General features: G+C 36.5%; 1 protein-coding gene across 1 annotated transcript; it reads right to left on the bottom strand.

Moving 5' to 3' along the window:
* Positions 1 to 10,727: 10,727 nt before the first annotated feature.
* On the bottom strand, positions 10,728 to 16,046 carry LOC103939873 (SUN domain-containing protein 4). The gene is given in 6 exon segments (XM_048575929.1): positions 10,728 to 11,002; positions 11,728 to 11,813; positions 11,947 to 12,072; positions 12,074 to 13,302; positions 14,609 to 14,814; positions 15,204 to 16,046. Coding segments are annotated over 5 exon segments (1,851 nt in total). The 5' UTR covers positions 14,763 to 14,814; positions 15,204 to 16,046; the 3' UTR covers positions 10,728 to 10,746.
* Positions 16,047 to 24,209: the final 8,163 nt, after the last annotated feature.

The following is a 24,209-nucleotide window of genomic DNA, read 5'->3' as shown; positions in this document are numbered from 1 at the left end:
GTCGACCAATATTCACATCATTTTGCAACCATATTCAAGTTCAACATAAATCCCAATCTCCACTCCCCTTTGCTTTAACATACATACACAACATCAAGTTCAAACTGTGTGCAAAGAGTGCAACATCAAACAACACAGATTTATGTTACACCTTTGGGCAAGAAACACAAACCGTCAAATATACATTATGCAAATACTGAAACAAATTTAAAGCTCTGTTTCCAAGCTCCCACTTATTAGAGTGCTCCACCATTGTCAAGCTTTTATTTAGCTGCAATGGAATGCTTATAATACCAAGCTGATTCGGTCTGAATCTTTCATCAGTCCACAATATTTCAATATACTGCATACATATATTTGTACATACACACAATAATTGAAATAAAACCTGAACCATTAACATGGTAAAATTCACCAGCACATAAGTCCATGCTTTATTTAAAGCATAAGGCAAAATATAATGAAAGAACAACCTTTACTTTCATACAGCAGCTGAGTCAAAAGATTCAACCACACCCATGTTTGCAGCGTGATTATTGAATATCCCTACTGCCAAATTCGTCAACCAAGCTCATCAACTTTTGGCTTCATCAAAACAGAGTTCATGGAAGCAGCCCACGGGTACAAGGCAGCTGGTGCAGTTCAAGACAGCAACGCCCTTCAACCAATGGCCTGTGTTCAATTAACCACTGGAGCAGTCATAGAAATGTTAGTTACAAATAAGAGTATGCAGTTACTGCTGCAAGTTTACATCGCACTTTTGAGTGAAAATCATAAACTGCCTTCCATATTGCATATATTGGCCATAATATTCCACAATCGCAATGATACATCAAGTCTTTGGACTAGACAATTGCAAACTTTTATAGGGAATGATTCATACAATTTATTAACCTTCATGCAATTTATATATATTTCCCTTTTGAGAAATATATGAACATGCTATGAATCTTTTAAGACCCCTTAATAGCCACGAAATACAATAACAATATTCACTTTGATGAATATCAGAAGTACATCAAGTACTGCACTACTCGAGAGATATATAAAATACATTTCAAATATATCATCATACATTTATCATAATAATAAAGCAGTAAAACGAATCTGGGACTTGTTATTTGGCTCTGATACCAAATGTTGGAAACTGATATAAATATAAACTTGATGTATAACAAGTATCCCAGATTACATTCATGCAATTTATACATGATACCTGGTGCAGTCATCCTTACTAGTTGAAATGCAATTCTTCTACTTGTTTAAGACCTTATGTTCCAAAGGTGATAGAACCCTTAATCTCAGAACGATACTTCACAAGTAGGGAATTGGATTATATATATACACAGACTTCATCTGATTTCCATCTATCGTGGAAATCAGTTACTGCAGTTGTTGGTGTTAACCCAAGTCAATCTGCCGTTTCATCCACTCCATGATTTGATGCTCCACATGCAGTGCACTGTGCTTTACAGATTGGAATATGGTTCCCACCTTAAGGATGTAATGATTATGCATAGTGGACAGCAAGGCCACTGCATGTGTATACTGACTGATGATTCATAGACAGCAAGGATGCAACTTTTAGCAGATTTGTTTATTTGCATGCGTGTGTAAAGTATCTGTGAACAAAACTCTGCTGCAATTGCAGCAGATGATGATTTATATACTTATAATGTTAGTCAAGTCCAATTAGGTATCCAACAGATACCAGCACGGATATTACAAAAAATGTCACCACAAAAGCTAGAATCAAAACTTAATAGGAAGACGACCACAACAAATAATTTGGCTTCGTGTTGTTGAGAGGAGGTTTCATCTCTAGATTCTAGATCACTCTCTCTCTCTCTCTCTCTCTCTCTCTCTCTCTATATATATATATATATATATTTTTCCACAAGTACCAGTCACAATTAATCACACTCACTAGGTAGTAGTAATGTAATGAATAGTGAGCATATTTTGCAGATTGATGCATAACTTAAACTGATGGTTATTCCTTGCTGCTCATAAAAGTCATTCTTTGGTAAAGGGTTGTACATATGGAAAAGCTTATATACATGTGTGTGTATATATATATATATGTGTGTGTGTGTGTGTGTCTCTGTAAGGACAGGACCAGGAAAACACTCATAACATGAGGTGTTAGAATCCAAGTGAAGTGTTCGCCACCTTCGCGTTATCCTCCAAAAGAATTAGTCATTAATGAGACTCCCTGCATTCACTTATCCATAATTTATCAATAACGTAATGCTATATAGACACATTTGCTGACAAATTCTGTAATACATGAGGGTCCCACATATAATGATACGGCATATCTCTATTAGAGAAATGTGTTGATTTTGCTTCTCTAAATAACGTACGTTATTGTTTACAGATGTGAGACGCACACAAACACAACCTTTTGGATGTCAAAGTCTCTGACCATCAGAGTTTCCTTGCTACTTTGATCCAAGTTTGGTTCTCTTTCCCAAAGTTAAAGTACTTTCATACTTGCAACATTTTTCCTGTCATCCATATTTGGATCCAAACTGTGGTCATTGACAACTTGTTGCTGCTGGCCAATTATTTTTCGAGTCACTCGTCCAATTTTTTTTTTTTTTTTTTTGGTTAATTTTAAGAATGCTGGGTTACTCTTCATATTGTCATATTAATTTTGTAGTAAAATCTCAATTTTTTTCAATATTCTTTAAAAGAAATTAATAGGTATAATGTATATAGAAGGTGTTTATTATGGTTGCAGATAACAAGGCTCTCCAAGCATCAAGTTTACACCGTCCAATTAATTTAATAAACCAATAAACTAAGCAAAAGATGCATTGATTCAGTGAACAAGTAATTAGTTAACCTAATCGTCCTTGTCTCAGGTACCAGACAATTGCATTTGCAGTTTTACCCAATCAGTTTCCCAGTAGAGTAGAAATTCGAGAGCCCTTTCTTTCATACGAAATAATTAATATTTAATTACATTAAGGAGGAAAATATTATATTTATATTTATACACCAATGTTCCAAATGGAACTTGTTTCTTCGTTACCAAGTCATCTTGGGATGACTTTTGTCCGTCGCCGTCACGTACACACACGCAAACTCTTTGATTATGTAAATCTTTTAGACAAAACCAAAACAATGCAATATCGAATTCCTATGACCTGGCTCTCCTCCCATGAAACTTGGCTTTCATTTTTGCTTTCTTATTTTTAATTATCATCTCTTGAGCTAAAGCACAATCACTTTTTTCTTTTTCTGCTTTTTTTTTTTTTTTTTTTTGGGTAACTTGGAAAATTTCACCTCCCACTTTCACTCCCTTGTGGTGAAAAGAGGTTCAAAACTTCAAATAACATTCACTCTTGCACTCGGAGTTTTGAATTTGATTCCTTCAATCTCTAACACTAAAGTCTTTGAAAATGTGCAATAACTCAAAAAAAAAGCACGTAGTAGATAAACTCAAATGCTTTCGTGCATGTGATGATTCCTATTTAGAGATTTTGAGTTTGCAATGCTCATCCTTTTACTATTAGATGAAACTTGAAATGTGGTGGGCCACAATTCATTTTGCAACGTGAAGTGTTCCCTGAGTTTTGATATTTATGTTTGTAATGGGACAAATTACCATCAATTACGTATATGTATAATCAATTAGATTAATACAACAGAAAAAGATTGGTAATTAGTTTCTAAGAATATATAATCATTTCATTGTCAATACTAAGTTGGTGATGCCATGACAACAATCATATAAATATCATACATGCTTCGTGCTATATTAACCCATACCTTCAATGTTTGTTCATCAATCATGAGTAACCACACTTCGAAATTGACATAAAAATTTTGCTATTTTATGGGGTTTCGTTTCACTAGCATTGGATGCGAGGATAAATACTTTTACCACTAGAGCTATAAGTTCACTTTTTACTTATTGTTCGTTTTCAATAATCTAGACAACAGATTGTGGAAAGGGTTTGCCGTCGGCAGGACGGTACCATTGCCATCCATAATAGGAGATTAGAATCAGATCGGAGACCCCCGACATATTGCCCATAGTCAAGAATCGCTTCTTTTCTTAGTTGTTACTCATTAGTGCAAACCAAAAGGTGCATTGATGAGTCCATATTATACCATATATTTTACCCTAATCTTACTATTAATTTATTGGTTATTTTGGACTTCCTTTGGAGCAAAAAGTATTCAAACAGATGAATTTTGGAATGATTCAATTGGAGGATGTCTAGATGTTTGTATCAAAATTCCAGATTTTTCTACCAAGTCGTTTGACCGTAGCAAAGAAATGAAGGCCCAGCATGCTGCTTTCCCAGATTGACGTTTCTTACGTTTTGGGTATGAAAGTCAAGATGACATATTTTGAGGAAGAATCCTGCTGAGGATTTGTAGGGGACGTCTTCAGCTTTCAAAAGAGACATTTTGTCGGAGTTGATTTCGTTGGTCAAAAGTGTGATTTTCTGAGAACTCCGAATTCTAGTTCAAATAGGAAACCTTTTATTTTCTATTTTATCATTTAATTATGTTTCCTAGTTTCATTCTAAGAGCTTTTCAAGGTAGGATTTTATTTTCTAGTAGTATAAATAAGGCTTGTTAGCCATTAGGGTTCTCTACGCAACATTGGGGGGAACGTACGTGGAGAATTTAGCTAGGCTTTGACGCTTTGTATTTTGAAGGTGTTTTCTATCCTTTTTCTATTTCAATAAATTCCTTTTGTTTTATGGTTGATAGTAGCTAATTTTCGTTTGCTAGGGCAATGCCTTGAGCCTTAGCATGAATATGTAGTTTGTATTTAATTGCTTATGATATTACGTATGCATGCTTTGAATTATTAATCATTGTGCTTTAAACTATCTCTATATCTTAATGCTTAGCTACCATTATGATGTTTAGATAAGTAATTAGATGTAATTCGGTCGGAATACCACTAGGGGATTGAGTATTGCTTCTTGTGGTTGATAGTTGTAATTTCACCTAGGATGAATACCACGTCTTAGGGGTTGCATGGTTTTTCAAAGAGTTTTCACAAAGCATAATGAGTCATGCATGTTTATATTTGATCTGAATACCACGAACAGATTGCATGTTTGATATACGTTCTAACTTGAATACCATGAGTAGAATATACATTAGGAAGACCTAACCTTCAAAGTTGCATGGGTAATTCATAAGTAATTGGTAAATCTACATAGGATTGTTAAGGGGACAGCAGAACCCTAGGCTTTTTCAATTTGGTTTTCAAAACTATTTCCTTTTGTTTTCTTTACTTTGTCAAGTTATTTATTTGTTTTAATTTAAAATTCGTTTTTAATATTCTAGGTCATAAAATCAACTTTTTCAATCTTTGTTTTCAAATAATTAGCTAAGAATTAGTTTACATAAATTATTCATTCAATCACTGCAGAAACGACCTTACTTAAGCCGTTTATACTACAACTACCTTGTGCTCTTGCAAGTATTTTGTGTGTTTTTATCCCTACTTTTCAGGTGGTAAAAATACCTATCAAGAAACGCTCCCCCCTCCCTTTATTTGAGAAAGTGATTTCCACGTAGCATAAAATAGAATGAATCAAAACAAAATTAAGAGACAAAAATAAAGAAAGGAATGCATAACCACAAAAGAGAGATGTTGATTTAGGACCGCATGATAGGATAGGGCTTAATTTAATACTATTTGAACACACAAAACTGATACTTCCTAAACCGAGTCCCTTGTACAATAATAGGACTCCATAATTAGAGAGTTAACTTTTGTGTGTCTAAGCCCGCATTCTAAAAGAACCTCCTTAGAAGCTAAGCAGTTGGCCACCGTCACGATTAATCTATAGGCATTTAAAAATATAAAATGACGTCACCAACTTGCCTAAGCGCCAATGCCGCCTATATGCCCACCTAGGTGGACATAAACAAGTTAGGTAGGCCTAAGAAGGTCTAGACGGGGGCTGGGTGATTCTAAGAAGGTCTAAGCAAGGTAGCATTTTATGTTTTCCAATACAGTTATGTATTTTTTTTTCTAAGTACAAGTAAACACTTATTTATATATTATTATAAATTTAATTAAATTAGAAAAATCGTCTACACCAGTCTAATTCCCTAGTGCTAAGCCCATACCCACAGCGGCGTTGCCCGACTGAGTAGGTGATTATGTAAACAACCCTATTTATTTTGCAATTAAACTATTTGACCGAGGAGATGTTATAACCTCCTCCTCTTTCCCAACAAATTATACATGATGACTTATATATTTCATGCATTTATATCATCTATTTCTAGTCTCTTTGTGATGTTTTTGAGTTAAACTGGTTGCATTTTACCTTATTTTGTGTTAGTGTGCAGTTACATGTACTTTAGGATCAAATTAAAGGCAAAAAAAGTGAAAACATGCCATTTTTGGGGTTGACCCTTATTCAAACATGGAAATAAGTTTAGTGGCCTGTTTTGAAGCCCAAATAAAGAATCCAAGACGAATCTGGCTTGTTAGAAGACCAGGAACATAATGGGAAAGGAATTGGGATATCTAGCCTGATTTGGAGGTGCCAAATAAGGCTAAAACGTGCAAAATAAAGGCTTAGTTGCTAGGATCACTTTGGAATATCTTGTAGCCCCATTTAGCATATAAATACTAGGGGTTTCAGATCACTTTTATACAAGCCCCCATTGGGGTCACCCATAGCTCTCTCTCTCTCTTCTGCTTCTTTGGCCTTTCTTTCAGAAACAAAACCCTATTTTCCTTCACCATCTGCTACCACCAAAGAAACCACGCAGCCGCGTTGTTCTTGGAGAAGTTCAACGTCAGAATTGTTTCAAGGGGGTTTCTTCTATGAATTTAATTTCACTCATGTTGTTCTTGATATTTATATATTCTGTAATCATGTTGTGTAATTAAGTTTATAGCTAGGGATTTTGATGTAGCCTTGCAAATCTATTCTACGTTATTAAGTTAAAGTATTCGATTCATCAATCAGTTTTCTTATTTCATTCACTGATTTTATAGTTCAATTTGTTTGTTTATTGTAATGTTTGATCACCATTAGGGTATCTTACAAATTATTTGATCAAGGTTCTAGTACACATCATGCTTAATCTTGGTAGACATGTGAATGAATGAAGAAACTGCTATGCATACATCCTGAGATGTGATTTCTTTGGTTCTTTGAAGTTTTCTTGTTCTTAATGGATTCTTATTTGGTAATCTAAGTTGAACATCACAACTAGGTTGCAGATTAGGAGTACTTGATCACAATTACACATCAAATGGATGATCATAAATGAGTAAAACGAACCCTATTGCAGATTGGGAAGTTGAATGTGTTTTGACTTAATTTTTATGGAATTGGCTTGTAATGGTGAAACCAGTATCCCTAGTTCCATTCCCATCGTTTATGCATCATTCTATTATTCATATTTACATTCTCTTGCATTTTAAGTTACTTTACTTCTCAAATCAAAATTCAAACTCAATTTGTTAGTTTCATTGTTTAGTTAGGGTTCACATAAAGCCAGTAATTTGTAGAGGTCTAATCAGTTCCTGTGGTTCGACGCCCTTACTTGTGCCATTATACTATCCTTATATTTGCACTTGAAAGGAACACAAAAAAATTTTGGCGCCATTGTCGAGGACTGATTTCACTCCCCTATAATTGCTTGCTTTATAAACCTATCTGTTTTTCTTTTCTTAGTTTAGATTTTTAATTTACAATTTATGTTGTTTGATTTCAGGTGGTATAGAGAGATGTACGGTGAATGTCCGTTATGTGCTAAAACTAGTCATCCTCTTCAATTCTGCCCAAAGAGAGATGAGTTTCCTACATTTGTTCGAGAGCACTCACACCGCATGTGTTTCTCTAACCAAGAGCCACTGCAACCATTGTCAAACACAAATAGCCCTGGAGGAACTCTGATCATGGCTCTTGGAACAACATAGATGCTCCAAATCAAGTATTTGCACCTCCATCACAGCAGGAATCTTTTGACACTACTTTGGAGGACACTTTGAAGCTATTTGCTCGAAGCACTTTCCAATTTCAACAATCAACAAGTAGCATGATTCAAGAACACTCCACTGCACTTACCAAGTTGGAAATTCAATTGGGGCAGATTGTCCAAGCGTTAAATGAACATCAATCTGGTGGTGATGATCAAGAGGAGAATGAACAACCAAAGGAAGCTTGATGTGCATATTTTCATAGTGAGGTTCCTGAGCTTTATGAAGATGAAGAACCTTACATTCCTCCCAAGCCATATGTTCCACCAATTCCTTTTCCAGGGAGATTTGTCAAACAACAACATGATGGGCCACCCATAGATGTGCTTGGTGAAACTCTGCCGGACATAGTGTTTGAAGCTCTTCCTCTATCTTCTAATTCAATTGATTGTTTTTCAAAATCTGTATCAGATTCTCCATGTTGTTTTACATCTTTTCATGTGCCATATTTGGAGTATTTGGAAGATGATTTGCTGCCATTTCAAGAGGGAAAAGAATTGAAGTTCGATAACGAGACCTTGCTGCCATCTCAAACAAAGGAAGAGGATATGGTCTTGCATTTTATTCACAAGGAGAGACAAAAACGCCATCACAATCAAGTCCTTGTAGAAATTCCCATATTCAAAGTCCCTAGAAAGAAACCACTTCTTCCGACCAAGGTTCGAAGGTACCTTGACTTCCTGCCACCCTAGGTGCATCCATCATACTCATTGCGTCTTGCCTAGACGTTAAATAAAGCGCTCGCTAGGAGGCAACCTAGCTGGGTTTGTGTTCTTTCCTTTTATTTGTGTCTTTTAGTTTTATTTTATCTCCATTCCACACACTCTGCCTATTTGCACTGCATGCATTCCATTCATTTTTAAGCATCAAGGACAATGTTTAGTTTAGGTTTGGGGTGTGGGATTGAAAATTTTCATTTGTTTTTAGTTTTGGTTAAGTTTGCTTTTGCTTACTAATGTGAATGTATATGAGGGCTATGTTACAAACAAAACTATAGTGTTGTCAAGAAAAAGTTTTGTATCTTATTTTCTTTTACAAAGTTGTTACTCTTGGAATTATTATGGTTAAAGTACCATGCGCAAATTTTGGAAGAAGAATAGTGGAGACTACCCTAGTGAGCTATTTTGAGCCTATTTGCTTCTTTGAGAGGGTTCAAAGTGTTTCTATTCCTATCTTTTTCTTTTAGACTCACTTCAAATGATCTCATTATTTCTCTTTGATTGAATGCTAAGAATAATCCTATGTTGCAGATATCATGTGTTTATTATCACCTATGAATGAACTCATTGAGATGATGTTAGGCTATGCATGTTTTAACCACTAAAGGCCTAATTTCCATCCCTTTGTGTGCTCCATTCACCCGTGTTGTAGCCAAACACTTTTAGCCTAGTTCTTTCATCACCCACACCTAACTCTACCCATCTTAGCCCATTACAATCATACCTTATAGTTTGGGGAATACTAAAGTGATGAAGACACATATAGATAACAAAGTCACTTTGGTATGTCCCAAGCTCTAGTATTTCCTATCCTTTCTTTCATAGCCCATAGCCTAAGCCTTACATTACAACCTTGTGAATCTTTGGGGATGTATTCATAGGTACTGGTAAGTACGTGTGATATCCATATTCTTAGTATCTAATTCATTTCATGAGATCTATTCAGAAATCATGCTTTTATTTCATATTTCAGATGTGAGAATTTTTTAATCCTTTTTACATAATTTCACTCACATGTATTTGTGGAGAGACTACACCTTAGGATCTAAGTGAAAATTTGAGTGATATCTGTGAAGACTAGAGTTGAGGCGAATTCTATCTTTGGCATTTGCGTATGGTGTCTTTGTGTAATTAAGTTCATAGCTGGGGATTTCGATGTGGCCTTGCAAAACTATTCTATGTTATAAGTTAAAGTATTCGAGTCATCAATCTGTTTTCTTGTTTCATTCACTGATTTTATAGTTCAATTTGTTTGTTTATCTTAATGTTTGATCATCGTTAGGGTATCTTACATATTATTTAATCAAGGTTCTAGTACACATCATGCTTAATCGTGGTAGACATGTGAATGAATGAAGAAACTGCTATGCATACATCCTGCGATGTAATTTCTTTGGTTCTTTGAAGTTTTCTTGTCTTAATGGATTCTTATTTGGTAATCTAAGTTGAACATCACAACTAGGTTGCAGATTAGGAGTACTCGATCACAACCACACATCAAATGGATGATCATAAATGAGTAAAACGAACCCTAGTTGCAAATTGGAGAGTTGAATGTGCTTTGACTTAATTTTTATGGAATTGGCTTGTAATGGTGAAATCAGTATCCCTAGTTCCATTCCCATCGTTTATGCATCATTCTATTATTCATATTTACATTCTCTTGCATTTTAAGTTACTTTACTTCTCAAATCAAAATCCAAACTCAATTTGTTAGTTTTATTGTTTAGTTAGGGTTCACATAAAGTTAGTAATTTGTAGAGGTCTAATCAATCTCTGTGGTTTGACACCCTTACGTGTGCCATTATACTATCCTTATATTTACACTTGAAAGGAACACAACATACACACACAGTGTAATCCATAAGAAGCATAAAAGAAAAGCTGTTATGCGCCTATGCGGGGTTGGTTGGTGTTGCTAATCGACGTTCACCTACAAATCACACTCACCCAACACGTATCAAATGTAATGTTGGATGCATTACAAAGTAGTAAAAGGAATTAACACAAGCAAAGAATGCCGAAAAGCTCCAAAGATTATAATGATAATATAAATAGGACAAGGATACAGCTCACAAGCAAAAAAATCCAGGACGAAGAACTCGTCCAACAAAACTTCCTCGACTTTTCTGTCGTCGTATCAACACTCGATGCCATCATACAAACACTAACTGCCATTTCTGTGAAAAGCCTCACAAGAGCTAACAATGAAAAAATTATGCATATAAGAAATATTATGACACCCTTATTATCTACAGATGCCTGCTTCTCCCTCACCCTTTCAACCTCAGATCTGCAAAATCAACAACAAATTTTATTAGCTGTCATAACAAGTACTCATCTGCAATAATATATAAATCTTTTCTTTTGGTTGCTTCCACTTGCATATATTTGGTGAAAAACACAATTGAAAACAAACACAAGGTTGCCTCCTCCTTGTATATAAATTAACTTGCTTCAAAAATAATTATCACACTCAAGACTAATTCACACTGAATATTACTTGACTAATTTAAATTGAATATTACTTGGGCTAATTCACATTGAATATTACTTGACTGATTCCCATTGAATATTTACTTCAAACTAAAAGAATTACTGTTTAATGTCTAAAGATATATACAGATTCAAAACAGAGTTTTCTGAAAACTTTAGAGAAGTGCTATAATGGCAGTCTTGTGGGTTTTATGGGCAGAGCTAAACAAGTGGATTTCTTAGGATGAGCCTGTTGATGAATTGACTGTTTGTGGGATAAGGTTCATTTTTGGGCTTCCATGTGGGCAAGTAGTGCTTTAGAGTTTAAGGAGTATTCCTTCTCTAATATTTTATCAGATTGGAGATCAGGTTTGGTCTTGTCGTATTTCTTTCAGCGTAAGGCTGATTCTGTTTTCTCTTGGTTGTACTGGTGGACTTCTTGTTCATTTTGTGTACTTTTGGCTTTTAAATAAAAACTGTTACTCTGTCAGCTCAACACTGCACGGATTCAGAAAGAAATATTCAAGAAAAAAAAATTCTGACCTGAGGATAGCATTGTCCCTGACTAGATTATCCAATTGCATGGTAACTAGGGACTGCCAAGATATAAGATTGTCAACATCATTAGCCTGCGAGGACAATAAACCATTAGAAAAGTAAAATGCATAATGCTACCAATAAAGAAAGATACTACCAATATTAACACGAAGCATAATAAATCTAATACTAGTCAAAATTCTACAAAGTAGAAGTTTCACATACAATGACTTGCTGGCTTTGAACAAGATTCCTTATGTCTTCTCTGATCTTCTTTAAATCTATATCTCTCTCTCCCAAATCTTTGTCAAATTCTCCGAAAATACTGCCATATTTTGAAGTTGATTCCTCCTAGGTATCGCTCCAGAACTGATAAACTAAAATCTAATGAACGAACTTTCTGCATTAAAATTTTTAGAACAGTGTCCCCAGGCATCCTATTAACTTGTTGATGAACTTCTTTGACAGGATCAGGCACTTCACTATTCATCATATTATTATTCACTTCAGACCCTCCAGCTGCATCTTGGGGTTCCAATTCCTTAACCATATCACGATACAATTCCTCACCCTCAGGGGAGTCCGGGTGGGAGGGCACAGGTTTCTGGTCAACTGCTGCTCCTGAAGTAACAAATGAGCCGCCTTCAACAGAAATCAACTCCTCAAGCATTCGCTCAACAGCATCCACTCCATAGAGTTCAATAATACTAAGCGTGCAGTAGAATTCTGAACCATAATGGCTCAAAAGTTTCAACTTAATATATCTCACCCACTTGGGTTGCTGAAGAACAAACCTTTGTACAAGTTTATTATTTGCAGCAGTACCATTCCCAAGAAAGACCCATTCATTAGTTGGATAAGCCAAACTGCCGAGCACCTCAAAATCTTTTAAATTAGATGAATAGTGCTCAAGATTAGCTATTTCAATTGAATCTACTAAGGTTTCTTCGGAAAGCTCTATATCGACAAACTTTTCTTCTGCAGAACATGGATTGCGAAGGTACTTGTCTTTGTCTTTGCCTAAGATATTAGAGGCACCCTTAGCTTCCTTGTTAAAAGCCAAGACCTTGGCTCCCTTTGCGGCTGACGCATAATTGTACTCTGCACCACCAGGCTCCACCCTATGTTTTATGCCTTCAGCCTGACCATTTCCAGATTTACTTTTGGAACTAAATGTTTTGCTTTTGAATTCATCAAGACCAAGAGGCACAGCACGTGGCAAGCGACGATTCTTTAGAGCATCATTTTCAAATTTTGCACCTGAACCAGCGTTCACCACCTCAGGTTGCCCACCCACAGCTGAGTCATGAAATATACTTCCTTCAGCTGAGGCATGATGTAGACTTCCTTCAGCTGAGGCATGCTGTCTACTTCCTTCAGCTGAGACATGCTGTTTACTTCTTTCCATAGCAGATAACTCACCCTTTAAACCACCAGTTTCAATCCCATTTGTGCATTCACCACCAGAAGAGTAGACAAAATCAGTTTCTTTTTGTATATTTACAGAATCATAGTGTTCATCACGGTCCAGCTTAGCTTCATCCCAAGTTGATATACCAAGTGGAGATACAGTGGATCCATCTAAATAAACAGAAAAATAGGAAAAATAGCTCATACGCATGCACATAGTTGACCACTAAAATAGCTCATAAGCATGCACATGGTTGACCATATTAATATCAAAGTAAGAGCGAAAAACAGTATGATCAATACAAGGCCATAAGAGTCACTCTCTTATTTTAATCTAGCATCGCCAATTATAAAAAATAATGTTCTGGTTTTGTCGCTATAAAATCAACATCGTCATTCAGACTATGTCTTAAATATAAAAATTACAGGCAATAATTCTTCAATGAACTCATTTGTCCACACAATGGGTACAGTCCATTATTTATTTTATCACAGAGAATTTCAGCTAAAATTTTATCAGAATATCTCAGAGCTTGTTAAAACTGCAAGCCCTCTAATCTCAGGAATATTCATGCAATTGCTATCTGCAGAAACCTTCCACAACATTTCCTTGAGCGCAAAAATACTGATGTTAAGCAGGAATGGGGTTTCAAACCCAAGCCTTCTTTGTCTTTGTGGAAGAGCAAACGACCTTAGCTACAATTCATTTGATTAAAGTGGCCATGCGTATTACCTATTTGATAAAAATAAAAATAGACTTGCAACTGAAATTTGCAGATATTGAATTGCAAGTTCCAACTTGTCCAACATAGCACATTTTATTTTTAAACCCAAACTTCCTCACTCTTTCTTCAAATGCAAAACTATTTATATGGGGATTTATTATTTGGAAATTAATCCTCACAAAACACCTCTCTGCACATAATTTTGAGCCCATAGAACCTCTACTAATTTGACTGGGTCTATGAAATCATGTATTCAATTCAATGTCAAAAACTATTAAACAGTTCCTTTTAACATTGCATGTGCAAACTATATTCAACATAATAAATCAGTTTTTTCAACAGCTTTGTTTAAGATGTGCCTTAAAATTATAAGCAAAGAAGCACCAGAAACTGAAACAGACTTCTCAGTGCATCACAACCAAGATCATAGCTGACTAACTGAACAACCAAAGTAGAAACGTAGCACACAACACGACAACATATTACATTACTATGCTGAATTGTTGATACCCAAACAAAGGAAAATAGAAAAGAAAGATTGATATGTGCTGTAACTACGAGCTAATTTTCAGGTAAACAAGATTAAGTGAGCATAGATTCTGCATTATTCGAAGCATCAGAAGTGGTATTGCAACCCAACAAAAAATGTTGATCCAACATATTAGAGCTCCAGAAGTCATTTCAAATGCTCAGTAACAGTTTCTAAGAGGAGTCAACAGAAGAACATAAAGAGTATTTAGAAAAGTGGTTACCTTTGTATCCGTGTCCACAACTGAACCATAAGCTGAATAGAAAGACAAGCCCCCAGAGGACAAAAACGAAAGACAGAGACACCTTATACAAGTGGCTCCTTCCGCTGATCGCTAAAGCTCTTCTGTTCAAAAGAGCACTACGTGATCTTTGCATCGCACATCAATCTAATGTACTGGTAACCACTAAGAAATAGATACCAGAGTACCTACACGAAGAAATAAAAAACTTGACTTCCACTATTTAAAGAGGAAATCGAATTGCATGCATTTAACATCAAGAGGAAATGATGAAAGGGTTATGATGGTTGTAAATCGAAGTCAATGATGCAATCAGAAATATAGTATGTTGTATAGCTTGCAGATTCAGCTACATGCTCCTACGTTTTCAAGATGACGCGAATATTCATCTTTAATGGAACAAAATGAAATGTTTTGACTGTAGATTGTAAATGAAGGCAAGTACCTACACTACACAATAGACAATTTAGAGAAAAACTTAATTAGTAAAATACCAAACTAAAATCTAAAACGAAAGGAAAAAAAGATCCAGTACAGTAACAGGAAAAGGGGTACTTTCCAAAAGGGCCAAATTCACCTTAGCAGCCAAGCAAAAGTCCCTTCTGATCCTAAAGGAAACACAGTGTTTCAGCAAAGCTCTGTTTTACCAAAAGATGATGGAGAAATAAGTAAACTAATAAAACCCATTTGACTAAATTAAATTAAAAGCCAAAGCAAACCATTTTCCATGGATGCCAGCGTGGTTCTCTTCTGTCTATAAGTTTCAAAAGAAATTCTCTCTTCATATAATAACACAATATCCAATTATTTATGCTACCAAGTAATTCCTTATAAAAGAAAAACCCAAAATACAGACAGATTTATACATGTATGCAGATATTAGTCGTATAATTCTTTCCAGCTTCGATAGGGTAACCAAAGATCCGATCCAATTCAAATTTATTCAAGAAAATATTATAAATAAACAAATAAAAAGCAAGAAAGAGCGAATGGCACGCAGATGCAGACCTTCCGGGTTGGTGGAAGCAGTCGGCAATCGTATCGAGATGATGAAAAAAATTAAAGAAGAAAACAAAACACAAAATGTGGAAAATTGGGGGAATTTTGGAGATTAGCGAAAGCAAATCAGGAATTGAAATTCCAAGTCATCGTGCAACAAGTAGAAGAGCGCAAACAGAGCGTTAATACGGCTTAGTTTCAGGAGATTGTCCACCGCGCTTTTGCCCTTGCCTTTGCCTTGAGGAGTGTTAAACGTCGTCACCCTTTTTATATACTTCATCGCCCTCATCACTGTGGGTGCCGTGTGTCTCTTTCTCGTTACGATTTTGCTTTTCGATTTGATTTTGGCCGAATTGTTGCTTCTTCGTAATACACTTTTTTTTTTAAGTTTTACCCTCCCTCTCCAAAGCAGCCCTCTCTTTTTATCTGATGTTGTTTGCAATCGCAGCATCCTTTTAACTTTTTTATTTTTTATTTTTTTTATTTTTAACGTGTTCATTTCTATTAATGACACATAATTTATTTTACAAATTTTGTTTCTAATTTTAGTCTCTTTAGCATTACCCTTTTGAACTCTTTTTTATTCATGGTTTACCCTTTGCTTTTCTACTTTCATAACTTGCAAAAGTCATAGAATTTGTTTGGATGTGCTTTTAAAATAATTGAAAGCGTTTTTGGTGAAAATATTTTGAAAACAATCATTAATAAAAATGCTAGTAAATCCTTGAAAAGCACTTAAAGTGTTTCCTAGAAAAAACACATAACTGATACTTTTTGTAGAAAGCACTTAAAGTGCTTTTAACATTTTATTTAAAAACGCTTTATATCATTTTAAAAATATATTCAAACGAACCCATAAATGTTGGAGGTTAATTGGTTAACAACACTAATTTACACAGTTTCAATCTAAATGTTAGAATACAAATGTTTACGTTTCATAACATGTATGAATTTAGCATGTGACAATAGACAATCACGCAATGAACTTCTCAAGCACTCATTCTTATTTATCTTCAAATCACAGTTTGAGCATATAACTCATTAAAATTACAAAAACAAACCTTTGTGTAAACTGTGATTTGTTTTGTGTAGAGTAATGAGCCATATATTTTAAAGTGTGATTCAATAAAAAGTTATAATATTAACAATATATCAATAACATTTTATTGAACCAAATATAACAATATTTATGTTAATTATAAATAGATCAATTATGTATTATAATATTTAAATGCATTTAAGACAACCAAAAAATGCAAAATCTGTCATTACTGCTGGTACCCACTTAATGACACCCCCTTTCTCATACTTTTTATATTTTGGAATAGGTCAATACGAATTTAAACACTATGTTGCAGTGTCCATTTCCTGATTCTGTATTTTTTTTTCCCTCTCACACAACTCCTAGCCTCACACGTCGCACGACTTCTGATTTTTGCATTAGAATTCAAGTACTGCAATGTAGTGTTCACTTGCTGGTTCTATTTTTATATTATTTTTACATTTGGATTCAACCACTGCAATGTAGCGTCCATTTATTGGTTTTGTTTTTTAACATTTTGACTCAGACGCTGCAATGCAGTGTCCGTTTTCTGGTTCTGCTTTTTTACATTTTAATTTAGACACTATGTTGCATTGTTCGTTTCTTGGTTTTGTTTTTTTCATCACTCACCTCCTACGCTTCACACCTCATACAACCCCTTTTACATTTAGATTCAAACACTAAGAGAATGATCTATTCATTATCCAATGCTACATGAGTCATCAAGAAGGACACATGTTAACACTTGGCGGAAAGGAATTATTTGATTTTAATTGAATTAAATCAAATGTTAATTGATGTAGTCAAATCACAAACTGGCCCACAAAGGAATCCTAGTTCTTTCATCAAATAATCAAGCCCACAATCAAGGCAAAATCCATCTGTAGGCTTGGAAAGTCTATAAATAAGAGGCTCCAAGACAAAGAAAAAGGTCCAGAAATCATTTAACACCGAGACGCTGAAGCTTTGAAATTCTGAAGCTTTTAAGCACTCAAAACCCCAAACACTCAAACACTCAATAAGACTTGGAAAATCCTTCATGTTATTTGTCAAATCCCATAAAAAACCACAAAAAAATGTGACTCGGAAAATCTTTTTCATGACCATTAGCACCTCCATTGAGGAGCAACTTGCACAAATGAACGAGACGATCGCGAAACTGACAAGGACAGTCAAAGAGAAAGACGTGCAGATCGCTACACTCATAAGTCGATTGGAGGCACAACATGATGAAGGAGCTGGTCCTGACCTAACGAAGAATTAGAATGACTAGGAGTCTGGCGAGGAAGTGGAGCATCAGGCAGGAAAGGCTAGAGGGAAACAAAAGTCAGAGTCCAAAGGTACATCAATGGGCTCGCTTTCCATCCAACAACTTTAAGAAATGATCATAAATATCATCAAGGCACAATATGGAAGCATTTCGAGGGATGCACTAATGTACTCGAAGCCATACACCAAGATGATTGATAGATTGCGGATGCCGACGGGGTACCAACCACCAAAGTTCATGCAATTTTACGAAAAAGGGAACCCAAAGCAGCACGTCGCCCATTTCGTTGAGACTTGCAATAATGCGGGGACTGAGGGAGACTACCTCGCGGAGCAGTTTGTCCGTTTTCTGAAGGGGAATGTGTTCAATTGGTACACAAACATAAAGCCCAAGTCCATCAACAGTTGGGAACAATTGGAGTAGGAGTTCTTGAATCGTTTCTACAGTACTCGTCACACTGTCAACATAATGGAGCTCACAAGTACAAAGCAGTGGAAAGATAAGCCAGTTGTTGATTACATCAATCGATGACGCACCCTAAGTCTCAACTGCAAAGACAGACTCCTAGAGATCTCCTCGATCGAGATGTGCATACAAGGCATCCATTGGGGATTACACTACATTTTTCAAGGCATCAAACCACGTACCTTCGAGGAGTTAGTCCACCTGCGCCCACGACATTGAGTTGAGCATCGCCCATCATAGGAAGAAAGAACCGGTTGTTGACTACAGAAAAGACAAAGTTTTTGGGCAGAAAATAGACAAATCCATGAGGGAGCCTTTCAATGAAGCAATGTTGGTCAACACAGCTCCTGTCAAAATCTCTACACGAGACAAGGTGATTCAAACCGAAGCTTTTCATGACCAAAAGAGGCATAAACGCACTTTGAATGAGCTTAAGGAGAAGACTTATCCATTCCCCGACACCAATGTGGCTGCCATGTTGAAAGATTTGCTGGGCAAGAAAGTGATCGAGTTGCCCAAGTACAAGCGGTCGTAAGAAATGAATCGAGTAAACCACCCAAGATATTGCAAATACCACCGCGGCATCAGTCATCAGGTCGAAAAATGCTTCGTGCTGAAAGATTTCATTATGAAGCTGGCCCAAAAAGGAATTATCGACCTAGATCTTGATGATGTAGAGTCAAACCATACCACCGTCACTTTTGGCTATTTCGACTAAACATTTTCACCTCGATAGCTGGGGGCATACTCTAAAACCATGCCAATCAAGCAAAGCGAAATTGAAGGATGTACTCTTATCATTCCCAAGAAACAACGCAAGAAGCATACGTCTTGTCCACAAGTTCACCAATAAAAAAGGAGGCAAGGAAGCTTTCGTCAACCTCCAAAGTGACGTGAAAGTGTTGAAGATGATGAAATTTCGACACGAAGATCATCCATCCCCACCACGATCTTCCTCGAAGACTTCTTCAATAATCAATTGGTCAAGACTCCTTGCTATGAAGTTTGCGAGGAACACCTTTCCAAGATCACTTGACAAATTCACACCAAATGCTCCTCGTTTGCATAAGCCTAAAAGGCGACAACCAAAGTTCTTCATTCGCACGAGCCTAAAAGGTGACAACCAAAGTTCCTTGTTCGCACGAGCTTAAAAGACAACAACCAAAGCTCCTTGTCCGCACAAGCCTAAAAGGCGACACCAAAACTCCACGTCCGCACGAGTATAAAATGTGACAACAAATGCTTCTGGCCAGCAAGAGCCTAAACTATCTACAACACCAAAAAAAAAAACTGTCCATTGAGTTAAAAACTCGAAAGGGCGGCTCATGCAGAAGTCATGACAAAAAAAAAAAAAAAAGACAAACAAACAAACAAACATATTTGAACTACGTTATGACTTGATCTCTTTTTCGAAAGGGTATGTAGGCAGCTCGAAAATGAAAGTCGAGTTCAGTCACATAAAAATGAAAAAAAAAAATGTTCCAACCTTTGAGACAAAGATGCAAGATCAAGCCATCACTATGAGACAAAGTCTTTGAAGCTGTGCAGCTGAATCATAAGCAAGTTTTCCAGTGTTTTCAATGCATTTATGTTTGCCACGAATGAGCAAGCGGCAAGAGCAATGTGAAACAGAGATTCCCGAAGATGGTGCGACCACAAACGCAATGTGCATCAGAGGCAGTGTTGTCCTAGAGGCAATGCGAGCGTAGAAGCGACACCTACAACAGTGGTTGTCACAGCGGCATCACAACTTATCTTCATAATGACATCACAACTTGTCATCACAACGACATCACGACTTGTCGTCATAGCGGCGATCACTCCTTTGTGGCGAGCACACCTCTATTGCAATGAGTAGCACTCCTTTGTGATGATCACACTACCTTGTGGTGATCACACTCCCTTGCAGCGAGAAGCCTTGATTACAGCAAGTCCTCTGCAGCGAGCAACCTCCCTTGCAATAGCAGCAACATGCGTCGTAGAACCAATGCTAGAAGTCGCCACTAATTGCAAAAACTTGCAAGAAACAACCACTAAATGCAGAAACTTGCAGAAAGCCACCACTAATTGCAGAAACTTGTAAGAAGCCGGCACTAACTGCAGAAACTTGCAGGAAGCCGCTACTAATTGCAAACTCACAGAAAACCGTTACCAACTATTAGAAACTGCACTTGAAGACAACATGCGGGCTCGAGTGGCAAAACACAAGGGAACAGAGCAAACTTCCACAAACATTGTCACCTGCATAAAAACGTGTCAAAAAAAAAAAACAAAACAAAACAAAAAAAATGACAATAAAAAAGTATACATATGTTAAAGTGGGGTCTTCACCCATTTAAAACCCGTGCCAAACCAAAGGAATTGGATGCGGTGTTCATTAGCAAGAAGCCACAGTTGGTGCAACGGTCGGGATGGCTTTGTTACCCAAACTATTGCGAGAATAAATCCAGCAAATTATTGGGGCCTGAATTTATGAAAGCAACAAGCATGCGAGCAAAGTGTTTGGGTTAATATTTAACTTTGAACATCAAGGGGAAAAAGCCCAAAAGAGCTCAATAAAGGAGATTTTTCCCGAGGCCCAAAGTCAAGCCCAGATACCTATCTCGAGACAATATGATGGCTCCCCATTTAAAGCAAAAGTTAGGTGTTTACAAGAGAAGTGACAACCGATGGAAATCCACCTACTCCCGGCCTAAAACCACTTTCTGAATGGCAGAACATGTAAAATTTTGATGACTCACTACCCTTCAGTTGCTTTCAGGCAAGAGCAAAAGCAGTACAATCAGGTTAATTCGTCTATAAAAGGGGGAAGAGGGCCCAGAGATAAAGACACTTAACCAATCAAACAAACAAACATACAACTTGCCTCTCAGTCAAGTAAATACCCAGAAAGCTGTGCTTTGTCCAGATTCTACACCCTTTAGCCTTAGACTCCCCTTAAAAAGACATCTTTTGTCTAGTGTAAAAGCTCTGCTACCATTTTTAAATGTTGTAGTATCGATTATCTTGTGTAAACTTGTTCACCACTCATCCTGCTTTAATACTCAACCCCTTGTAACTACAAAGAGAAGAGACCGCATGACGTTTGAACCTTGCCCGACAAGGTGAAATCTTGCCCGACTCTCTTTGTTTTGTCTTTAAGTTAATAGATCCGGTGTTATGATGTATTCCCCAGTATTTATTCAAGTCATTTCCAGTTTTTTTATGAACCAAAGTTCCATCAGTTCTCAGATCTGGTTTAATTAGTGGTTTTACTATCGTAAGAAGACTAAATATGATTTAAACTTATGACTTGATCAGATCTGGACCTCCAACTCTTAACCATACAAGATAACTAATTAAAAGTCCTTGATCTCAAGGCATAGAAAAGAACTTAATGTAGACTTAACCTACCTTAAGGCTTATACCTAAGGCCCCACAAAGGCACATTTCAGAACTAACTTTGTCCTCCTCTTGCAGCATCTCGGCAAGCCGAAGCCCGACAATCAACCAAAGTGCTAACTCCTCGGGGAGCTGTGTGCTCGAGCTAGGGACCCTCCTAGTGAGATTTCCTGCCCAAACATAAAAGCCGAGAGAACGAACGCGGACATAGGACACAAACGCAGCAGATGTGGAACAAGAGAAGCCACAACCCCCATTGCAGAAGAGATGGAGAAAGCAGCAGCACAGGGACAAACAGCAAGATGCAGTGCACAGAAGCGGGCAGCAGCATATCTGCAAAAGGAATCAAATAAAAATGGGAGGGTGAATGTTAATCTGTGCAGGGGTGTTTGTACCGAAGGCCACGATAAGAGATGAGAGATGGCTGTGTGCAATTTATAAACCTAAGAGAATCAAATTGAAGGAAGCATGTTAAAGGGAATCGAGGAATTCAGAAGGGAAAGAAAGCAAAATTGAAGGAAACCATAAAGAAAAATCAAAAGGCAAAATTGATTGTGACGTGATGAAAAGAAAAACAACTTGGGATCCATGCACTAAGTCACTAGAAAGAAGATCAGCCCATTTTTTAAGTGTGAAGGAAGAAATCCTCACAGAAGTCAACCCCAATCACATCCTCCAAATTTGGAAAATGAAAATCTGAATTAGAAAAAACATTTCAAGGATGCCGTGACGTTCTCACTTGAAATCAGGAACCAAGGACAGGGAAGACAGCAGGAACAAATCAGGAAAAGTAGGAAGAAAGTCCCAAAAAAAAAAACAAAAAAAAAACAAAACAAAAAAAACATGCGTGAGGAAAGCAAAGTCATTAAAAGTCGGTGATTGTCATCATTTGATTGGGTGATGTGACGTGTGGAAAGCAATGTCAAGGGAAAATGTAATCCTTCATTTAATGGAGTGATGGTTGCTAAGAAAAGCAAATGTTAAAAAAAAAAAAAAATATATATATATATATATATATACACATACACATACACACACACACACATATATATATAGCCATCATTTGATAGATGATGGTGACGTGTGAAAAGCCCAAAGAAGAAGGAAAAAAAATACAAATACAAAAAAAAAACAAAAAAAGAAGGGTGATGGTGCTCTGTGTGTGTATATGTATATATATATATATATATATATATATATATAAAATATATAATAGGGTAAAGTACAAAAAATTACCGCAACTATTAGTGTCACGATACTTTCATACCTCATCTTTTAAAATTGGCAATGTCATACCTCATTTTACGAATTTGTGTCAATGTTATATCTTTCGTTAGCTTAGCGTAAATTTCTCAATTAAATGCTGATGTGGCTTGATTCAGGACCCACTTCCTATTAAAAAAATAATAAAATATTATTAAAAACTAAAAAAAATTATTTAATATTTTTTTAAATATTAAAACAAAAGTTAAAAATAAAAAAATAAAACCCTCACTTCATCCCTTCCCCCCTCTCTCCTCCCCCATCTTCATCTTCCTGCTTAATCTTCAACAAAAAAAAAACACTGCAACCTAGAAAGAAGAAGAAGAAGGACAAAAGAAAAAAAAAAACCAAACCAAACGCAGTTCGTGCCCACCCCCCCTCTTCCCCCCCCCCCCCCCCCCCCCCCCAAAAAAAAAAACAAACTCAACCCCTTGCAACCCAGAAAGAAGAAGGAGGAAGAAGAAGGAAGGAAAAAAAAAATCCAAACCAAACCCAGTTCCCACCCCCCCCCCCCCCCCAAAAAAAAAAAAACCCAACCCCCTGCCAACCCCAAAACCACCACTCCCACCCCATCACGAAGGTTTCCCGATTCCACCTCAACAGGATCTAGGTTTTTTCCTGGGTTTTTTTTTTGGGTTGCAGGTAGTGGGTGCAATGGTGGGTGCGGGTTTAGGGAAGACGGGAGGGGGGAAGAAAGGAAGGGGGATCGGGGAAAATCATGAGTTGGGGGGAAGATAAATTGGTTTTTTTTTTTTTTCTTCTTCTTTTTTTTGGGTTGCAAGAAAGGTGTTGGAAGGGGGAAGAAGATGAAGATAGGGGAGAAGAGAGAGAAGGGGGTGGGGAAAAGGGACGTGAAGGTTTTTTTTTTTCTTTTATATTTTATTTATTTATTTAGTTTTACTTTTCTTTATTATTTTAATATTTAAAAATTATTAAATGATTTTTTTTAGTTTTTAATAATTTTTTATTAATTTTTTAATAGAAAATGGGTCCCGAATCAAGCCACGTTAGCATTTAACTAAGAAATTCACGGCAAGCTAACAGAAGGTGTAATATTGGCACAAATTCGTAAGATGAGGTATGACATTGTCAATTTTAAAAGATGAGGTATGAAAGTGTTGTGACACCAATAGTTGAGGTAGTTTTTTGTACTTTACCCTATA

The sequence above is a fragment of a genome, unplaced genomic scaffold (assembly GCF_019419815.1).
Source record: "Pyrus x bretschneideri cultivar Hongxiangsu unplaced genomic scaffold, Pyrus_bretschneideri_v1 Contig81, whole genome shotgun sequence".
Classification (NCBI taxonomy): Eukaryota; Viridiplantae; Streptophyta; class Magnoliopsida; order Rosales; family Rosaceae; genus Pyrus; species Pyrus x bretschneideri.
Note: the sequence above shows the minus strand (reverse complement) of the source record. Positions and strands in the feature narration are given on the sequence as shown.